The sequence below is a fragment of the Trichechus manatus genome, unplaced genomic scaffold, assembly GCF_000243295.1.
Source record: "Trichechus manatus latirostris isolate Lorelei unplaced genomic scaffold, TriManLat1.0 scaffold00006, whole genome shotgun sequence".
In the NCBI taxonomy this organism is placed as follows: Eukaryota; Metazoa; Chordata; class Mammalia; order Sirenia; family Trichechidae; genus Trichechus; species Trichechus manatus.
Genome location: NW_004443942.1, coordinates 9,903,953 through 9,913,039, shown reverse-complemented (window position 1 = coordinate 9,913,039; position 9,087 = coordinate 9,903,953). Strand labels below are relative to the sequence as shown.

At 54.1% G+C, this 9,087-nt stretch overlaps 1 protein-coding gene across 1 annotated transcript in view; it reads right to left on the bottom strand.

Moving 5' to 3' along the window:
- Positions 1–1,842: 1,842 nt before the first annotated feature.
- Positions 1,843–9,087, bottom strand: part of OTOG (otogelin) — an 86,947-nt gene continuing 79,702 nt past the window's right edge. The window contains exons 50-57 of the mRNA XM_012557269.1: positions 8,959–8,999; positions 7,713–7,788; positions 7,435–7,613; positions 6,533–6,637; positions 6,182–6,301; positions 4,823–4,868; positions 2,160–2,239; positions 1,843–2,043 (exon numbers count right to left, since the gene is read on the bottom strand). Of these exons, the coding sequence (XP_012412723.1) occupies positions 1,843–2,043; positions 2,160–2,239; positions 4,823–4,868; positions 6,182–6,301; positions 6,533–6,637; positions 7,435–7,613; positions 7,713–7,788; positions 8,959–8,999 (848 nt within the window). The remainder of the gene's footprint in view (positions 2,044–2,159; positions 2,240–4,822; positions 4,869–6,181; positions 6,302–6,532; positions 6,638–7,434; positions 7,614–7,712; positions 7,789–8,958; positions 9,000–9,087) is intronic.

Sequence of the window (9,087 nt, the reverse complement as noted above, 5' to 3'; positions counted from 1 at the left end):
TAACCAATGTCATAAAACAATATGTGTACTACTGTTTCATGAGAAACTATTTGTTCTGTAAGCCTTCACCTGAAGTACAATAAAAAAAAAAGAACCCCATCCCTGGATTCCCCCTAATCCCTACATAGCTGGCAGTGGCTGCAAAAGCTTACTGTGCTTGTGAGAGAACAAAAAATGAACATGGAAACGCTGAGAGGTCAACAAGAAACCCATTCTTGGGGCCTGCCTCACCCACATCCAGTGTGAGAGGCATCCACCCTGGACCCAAAGAGCTGGGGCCACTCCTCGGACCCCTCACTGGGTGCACTGCTCCAAAGCTCCAAGTCAGTTCCATTCCAGTCAATAGGCATTCACTGAACTGCATGGGGCATGATGCTGGGCACAGGCGTACAGAAGTCAGGGTGACCTCCAGGATCATAAAATAAAGTCTTCTCTTCACAGCTGACACTCCTTAAATTCAAAGCAAACATGACACCCTCAGAGATGCTAAGAGGCCTGATATCTTCCTATGGTTTATTGGATACATAAACAGAACACTGATACAGGAGCAAAGAGCCTGTAGGAACAGCTGGGGGACCATCCTGGCACAGATCCCTAACGCCAAGAGGTGCTAGGGCAGCCACGTATCTCCAGACACACAGGGCAGTGCTGGGGCTGAACAACCTCATAAACATGTCCTTGGACCCAGTGGCACAAAATGATATGTGTGGGGGCTGCAGAGTGGGGTGCAGAGGGGGCTCTGGCCCTGGCTTTAGGGAAGACACTAGTTCAGAGACAAGGCTCGGTGCCTCTGGAGCTGCACATACACAGGGCCTGCATTTTCCATTGACAGATGCTCTCCCGCTGAACAGTCCCATGGAGCAGAGAGCCTAGAATTGGCCCCCCAGGGACTGACTCTACGATGTCCTTGGAGAAAAGACACATTGCAAGGCCAGGAGCTGCACTTGAAGGTGAAGGCACCCATTCAACAACCTAGGGTCCCTGGAGGGGTGGGTTTGTCCACGAACATTAGAGATGAGTTGTGCTAGACCCTCGCTGGGGAATTTACACACACCCCCACCACCCCACAAGAGCCATCCCACCTGCTAGGAAAGCAGGCTTTATGGAGGGAGGGGGTATTGCACAGAGCACGGGCATGGGTTTGCTCCTCTAAATCCTTTCCTAAATTGCAATGTCAGTAGCACAATATCAGGGGCTACAGGGGACTTCAAGGTCACTGAGCCCACTCAGTCTCTGTGCAGAGGCTTGCAGACCCCAACCTGACATCACAGACCTGGATGAGATGACCCAGACCTGGGGAACCCACCCTCTGGCTTTTGAAAAGTCCTTCTGAGCATCTACACACAGGAGTGCATGTTGCAGTTGAAGCTCTTTTTCTTTTCACTATTTCTGTAGTTCTGGCATAAAAAAGGCCAAGAAAGAGAATGGGCCACTGTGTCCTGACCCTGCGCTTGGTCTTGGGTCCAGTTCTGGCCCCATCTTCTCAGGAAAGCTCTCCCTCCACCAAACTTGGCAGCCAGAGTCACAGATGAGCAAGGTTGCTGCCCCTGGACCAGGGGCCCATTCCCAGACCTCAAACCAGAGATGCAGTTGAGTTCCCTGAGCCCTCAGCTGTGCCACTTTTCCATGGGTGGGGGATGGGGAGCCCAGAGAAGGAGCCAGGATGGGCAGGTGTGGCCCCTTCTGGTCACTCTGTGTGCCTCTGCCCACCATTCCACGCTCAGTACGTACCAGCTCTCCATCACCTTAGGGCTCCCTGTGCACATGCACACACACACTGGGCTGGCTGGAGCAAAGAGTGGGGGTGGCAGAGGGCGTCCAGCCAGCCCTGGCCCCCAGGCCTCAAGACCACTGGCAGGCACAGTCGGTAGGTTCCTGCACCGTGTAGGGTACCCAGGTGGCGTTGGTGGCGCAGAAGAGCTGCACGGAGCGCCGCTGCAGGCCCACCTCCCGGCAGCACTTGCAGAAGCGGGCATAGGTGTTGATGTTGTAGTTGTAGATACTGGCAGACGGGCACCTCCCATCACAGGACACTAGGTTCACCTGGGGATGGGCAGGCCAGTGAGGCAGCTAGTGTAGCTCCCAGTCTGCAAGGCCCCCTCCACCCCAGCTTTGGCCACCTTCCCCCCGACCCCCACCGTGATGCAGGTGCCACGCACAGGGGTGTTGCTCCTGCAGTCATTCTTGCGGATGGTTATGCGGATGGCCACCTTCTTGCAGGAGCGCCCATCCTCCTTACCTGGAGGGGAAAGGGTGGGTGAGGCGGCCACAGTTAAGAAGAGCTCCCTGGGGGCAGCAGGATGGGCCAGACTGGGGCAGTTAGTGTCATGCTGGAGGGTCCCTCTTCCAGCGTTAGTGCCCAAGCATGAGTGCCCTGCCCCATCAGGGGAAAGCCTTTTAACCCACATGCCCTGGAAGGAAGTGGAGTCAGGGAAGGCAAAGACAGAGCATTGTGAGCAGGTGAGACAGGGATGGCGGGCAGGGCTGGCCTCAGGGGCTGTGAGATAGGGAAGAGGAGGATTTGAGGACGGGGGCAGGCTGCCACCCCACCCCAGCCCCAACACCTGTCTCTAAGCCCTATTGTTGACGCTGGCGTGTCCTCGCCCCTCTCTAGCTTCATCTCTCCTGCTCTGAAAAGGCTTCTAGCATGAAGATTCTGCAATTTCCTGAAGGAATGGAAACCCCAATGCCCCGTACAATGCTTGTACATAGCAGGTTCTCTCGGCTTCCACATCTATCCACTGGGGCCAGGGTTTTGTCTGTCTCACAGAGCTGTTAACCAGTTGCCTCAGAGTCAATTCCAACTCCTGATGACCTCATGTGTGTCAGAGTAAAACTGTGCTTCATAGGGTTCTCAGTGACTGAGTTTTTGGAAGTTGTTCACCAGATCTTTCTTCTGAGGCTCCTCTGGGTGGACTTGAACCTCCAAGCTTTGGGTTAGCAGCCGAGCATGTAACTGTTTGCACCACCCAGAGACAAGAGCTGTTACAGGGATGGAAACTGATGAGCCTGTGGTTTCCTCTGCTTGGATGGCGCTTCCCATAGACAACCCATCATGTGGCTCACCTCCTCCAGCTCTTTGCTCCAATGTCTCCTCTGTGAGGGCTCTCCTGATCCCCCTTCTTGAAATTGCAACTCTCTGCCTCCACCCAGTGCTGCCTCCCTGTCCCTTCCCCTGCTTTATTTTATCTAGCACACTATCACTATCTTATCAGAGAAACATTGGTAACTACCTGGTTGAAGCTTAAGCTTTAGAGGCCCTCTTTTGCACAACTTCCTTCCACAATTTGTTGTGATTTCTTTTCTCATTCTAAATAAATATTCACTTTCACACCTATATTTGGATTTGAAATTATATTTTTTTTCTTAATTAGGACACCCTCAAATTGCACAAGCTTCAGGCTCCCCCCAAACTTGATGCATCCGTCTTATTACACATTTTACTTGTTATTCTGTTTCTCCTACTCAAATGTAAGCTCCACGAGGACCAAGATATTTGTCTGCCTTATTTATTGCTGTGTCTATGTGCCTACAACAGTGCATGGCATATAGTTGGTGTTCAGTGAGTATCTGCTGGGTGCACAGACTCTGTAACTCCAGATGCCCGCTGGAAATGCTGTGGAATCCTTTCTTCTGGTCTCTGGGCCTCAACACAAAGGTTTCCTACCAGCCTGGCTGGAGGACTTCTGGCCAGAGCTACATCCACTTTGTCCTCCTCTCTACTCCCAGGGGGCTCCCTCTGGGCCCTGGACAATGACAGGCTGAGTGACAAGAGGAGCAAAGAGGTGGCAGCATTGGGGCCAGCAGGTGGGCGCCAGGTGAGCGGGCACTGCTGAAGCATATACATGCAAGCCCAGGGGAGGCGGCGCGCTACCCAGCATGCACTGTTGGCTGACCGGCCTTTGCCAGAGGCAGGAACAGGGGCACTGCCCTCCCCCGCCCCAGAGCTCAGGGCCACCTAGCAGAAGGGGCATTGTTGGAAATAGCAATGCGGCTGCCCGCCTCCAGATCCGTGGGCTTCTGAGAGGAGTACCTGGGCGGCAGTGGACACTAACCCGTGGAGGAGAGGCGGGGCTAACGGGGACCACGGGAAACAGAGTCCCCGGGGAACCTGGGGAGAGGGGACATGGGTCACAGGTCACATGGGGAATCCAGGGACCCTGAGATTGTGGGTCAGAGATCAGCTAATGAGGCACTAAGCCCAGCTTTCTTATAGGATGTGTTGGGGACATAAAAGGGTCCCAAATTCTATAGCCCTCCTAGGAAGGGGTCTGAGGGCTCTAGCGTGCATGTGGCAAGAGGCCCTAAGGCTGCCTGGGACATGCATGTGTGTGTGGTTGGGGGCTACTGGCTCTGGGTGTGCAGGGACCCAGGAGCCAGGGTGTAAGGACAGACACGGAGCTCTCACACAGACTTAATCGGGGACCCTATAGGCCTGAATCCCACCTAAAAGGCACCTCCAAGACCAGGGCTCCTGACAATAAGAGAAAATTCATGTGGTGGGTATCTGGGCTGGGAGTCATGGCAAGGATAGGAGAAGGCAGAGTGGCTGGTGAGCTACCGACCTCCTGAGCCCAACGTCCCCTGTCTCCAACAAGAAGCAGGGTCTCACGTTGGGACAGGGGTGTGAGCGTGGCCTCTGCCCACCTGCATATTTGTGCCAATGTCTGAGTCTTGTGGCTGGGGTTATCCGTCATCTGCTCACCCCTGCAGAGCCACCAGCGTAGGTGCCAGGCCAGGAAGCTGGCCCTCTGAACCCTAGCATGACACCCTATGCCCCCACTAAAGCCCCTCAGCCCTGGCTTGAACCATGCTCACTCACATGTCCGACAGCACCCTTCCAGGGAAGGCACCACTGAGCCCCCGACCTAGAAGAAAAGGACGGGCAGATGAGTTGGGAGGCCCTTGGGCCCGGTGCCAGATCCCAACAAATAGGCAAAAAGAGTCCCAGAGTCCTGACTCTTTTCCTCCCATGATGCCCTAGGGCAGGAGTTCCAGGCCCTGCTGTCCATCAGCCCTTGACCAGAGGGAAGATGGGCCCCAGGCTGGCTATGAGAAATCTGGGGGGGCGGTGCTCACCTCACTGGCTGAGACAACTGGCACTGTGCCCGTGGCCCCTAGTGAGATAGCGGCTGGGTTGAGATGGTGCTGGACCTCCCTTCTTTTCTGTGGCGGCTCTCACATTCCTCACTGCCTACCCTACTGCCATTAGTGCTTCCCTGCACTAAGGATGGGGCTTTGGGTCAGCAGCCTGGGCTCTATCTCAGCTCTGGATAAGTCACCTCTTTCCATTGGGCTTAGTTTTCCCATCTCTAAAATGGAGACAATTATCCTTTACAGCCCTCCTCCTCTATTGCAAAACAGATAAAACAATGGATGTGACGTTCTTTGTAAATAAGTGTGTGTGAGTGTGGGTCTCAGTATGTATGTGCGTGATTTTTTGAAGTATGTGTGTGAACATGTGGGTATGCACGTGTGAGTGTAGGTCTTAGTATGTGTTCAGTATGTGATTTTCCAAGCATGTGAGAGTGTGTGCATATCTGTGTGACTTATGTGTACACATATGATTGTATGTATGAGTATGGTTGGATGTTTGTGTATTTGTTTTCTAGGTAAGAATCAGAAATGGTCAAATGTCCAATATTAATCTCAGGAAGTAAATAATCCAACGTTAACCCCAAGCCCTCCAGGAAATCCTCTTCCTTGAGGTGTGCCCACACTGACAGCTATCCCTGCTAGTGTTGGGCACCCAACAGCCCATCACAGGACTGGACTGTGACGTTTGTGTGGTGCATGCACGTGCAAGGGTGTGCCTGGGTGTGCGCCTCAGTGTGACTGTGCAGAGTGTGTGTGCCAGCATGCTGAGTGTGCAAATGTCCCTGTGGGCATTGTGGTGTGTGTGAGTATGGCAGACTGCCTGTGCTGGTGTACATCTGAGTGTGCCTAGATATATGACTGTATATGTGAGTGCATCTGTGTGTGGTCATGTGATGTGTGAGGATTGGGGTGTGATGAGGTCAGAGCAAAAACGCATGGATAGATGTGTGGGTTGGGGGTGGCAGCGGGGCACGGGCTCTAGGGAACTCCTCTTTCCACCTCCCTGTATGGAACACCCTCCCACATAAGGAAGCCGATGCCCCTGCCTAAGGCCGTGCGGCAGGAGGAGGAGGCAGGCCCTGACCTTGGCGCACTCGGTCTCATTGAGTGGCGGGCAGCTGATGGGTGAGCGTACGAGCACGGCGCCCAGAGGAGTGTTGCTGCAGTGGTGGCGGGCACAGTCTGCGATCCAGGACGCCCCAGGCTGGAGGGCACAGAGGTGAGGATAGTCCCCATGGATGGCCTGAGTGAGCCGACAGGGCACAGCTCCGAGGACAGTTGCAGTCCAGGACCTGGCACTGCCCAGAGCTCATCTGTTCCCAGCCCTGACCTGGGAGCCAGAGAAGGCCCTGGTCGTAGGTATGCCTAACTCTCTGAAGCCTCAATTTTCCCCTCTGGGACATCCTCCCAGGTAGGCGTTTATGGGGCAGCTTACCAAGAACAGAGAGGTGGTGCCATTGGGGAAGGTGAAGAGGCAGGACACATTCCTGCAAGAGCCGCAGCAGGCTGCCAGGTCCCGTGGATGTTGGTACTCCTGGTTCTGCAGGACAGGGTGGGATGAGATGGTCCTCAGCCACTTGTCCACCTGGCCCCTCCACTCTCCTGCTTCTTCCACTGTCTTGCTTGTCTCAGAGCCCAGAGAAGGGCCCCCTGTAGATGCTTGGGAAGGGGAACCCCGCCTCCTTCTGTCTCAGGCAGGCAGGATGTCCTTATATCCACCCTTAGCCTCCCTTACTGCTATTGCTGCTCCCAGCATCCCTTGAGAGTTAGCATTTCTAGTAACTGAGGGTGCCAGCTTTAGTTCCAGACAGACCTCAATTTGAGTCCTAGTTCTTGTGCAACTTTTGACAAGAGACTGAATCCCTCTAAGCCTCAGCTTTTTCATCTGCAGAAGAGGAATAATTCCAACCCCATTTATTCTTTCATTCACCTAATATTTACTGAGCCGTTACTACAAGTCAGTCACTGTCCTAGGTACTGGGCATGTTGGATTGCTCAACAAATGGTAGCAACACAAGCACATAAACTGAAAGGATAGGGAATGCGTCAGGTGTTGAGTAGGTGCTTAGTAAATGTGTGTTCTCTGTCAAATACCCATCCTGTCCAGGTCTTAAATCTGCGTCTTCACTCTTGCTGTTCCTCTCCTGGCCTCAGCCAGGTTGGCCCCTTTTCCAGAACTTTCTACTGAGATCTCTGAGGTTCCCATTGTTGCCCACTTCCTAGATTTGCCTGGGGAGCTTGGGGCAAGGGAGGTCCCTGGCTGAGCCCTCTGATCCCTGGAGCACTTAAGAGTCTTCGAGGAGAGCCCCCCACCTCTCATCCCGCATTGCACCCTACCGCCTCACAGTGGACGTCACACAGCACGGAGGTGGTGTTGATCTGGTAGAAGCTGGTGAGGGGGTCGAGCACATCAGTGCAGCGGGAGGTGTGGCACACACCGTCTGCTGAGAGCTCCACCACTGTCTGGCCCGGCTGCATCACCCCCAGCTCACGGCTCAGACACACAGGGGCCTTCACTGGAGGAGGCATGCAGGGTGGCAACAGTCACTGAGAGCCTGGCCGCCACACCCGCCACAGCCTGCTGGCCCCACCCATGTCTCATGGACCCCACTCACCACACTCGTACTTGGCGCAGCCACACACGTTCTCCACACTGTGCATGAACTCCTCGTCCAGCTGGGACTTCTCCCACTGAGGGGGTGGGGGGTGGAAGCGGTCAGCACCCGGTGGGGAGGCCTGGCCCCACCCTCAGGAACAGTGTGCCGCCTGGGCCCCTGTCTATGTCAGTCACCTCCTTGCAGTGGGCAGAGAGGGGGCCGGTAGGCCTGGGGGCCCTTGGCACCCTGCAAGCTCAGTCACCCTCCTGCCGAGGAAGAAGGCAATCGAGAAAATGCCCAATGTGGCTCTCGAGCTTCCCCTCTGGGGAGCACTCCCCGATGTCTTCATCCTGAGTACCCACTGGCCACATCAGCAAGGGGGCAATGAGTGGCTATGGACCTGGGGCCCTGCTTGCTCACGCCTCTTCCCCTCCTTCTTCACAGGTCCAGGGAGAAGAGGGGGCTGGGGCAGGGGACAAAATGAAAGGAAATGTGTGCTGTGTGTGTGCAGGGGGAGGTACATATAAGCCAGAAAATGATATAAGCATAACTTTGCATTTCTTAATGTATTTTCACTTAAGCGCTCAAAAGGTCTGAAGTTCAAACCCACCAGCCGCCTCGCAGAAGAAAAGACCTGCCTATGAAACCCTATGGGGCAGTTCTGTTCTGTCATATAGGGTCACTGTGAGTCCGAATCAACTCAACAACACCCAGCAACAATAACAACAGTGGCCATGTAGCTTGGTGGTTAAGGGCATGGTCTCTGGAGTCAGATTTCCTGGTTTCAAAACTTGGCTCTGTGATTTACTAGCTTCATGATCTTAACCTCAGCTTCCTTGTCTGTATAACTGAGGTAATCAGAATCAACCTCATGGGGTTGTCATGAGAATTAATGTGGTAATACACATAAAAGGCTTAGAAACGTCCCTGGCATATAGTTAGCTCTCAATAAGCATCAGCCCCCCTCCTGATCATCACCTTTGCCATCTTTATCACTGTCATCACTGTTATCACATCACCCTCACCATCATCACCACCATCTTAACGATTATCATCATTCTCATCGTACTTAATCCTCACTACAACTCTGAAGCATGATCATGCCCATTTTGTAGATGAGGACGCTGCTCAGAAGCCAGTGGTAACACGGGGAACAAGAATGCCAACCTTCAATCAAGGGCTCTTTGCACAGGTAAGGAAATAGGGTCTCCAGGGGAGGGGGCAGGCAGGAAAGGAAAGATGGGGAGGAGCAGAATCTCCATACCAGATGGCACTGGGGCACCGGGATTGTGTCGCAGTCACACTCTGAAAAACAGGAGGGGCCAGGACCCACCTCACCAGAGATGTCCAGGTGGAGGACCCCTGGGCCTCCCAGGCCCCTCAATGCAGGTGC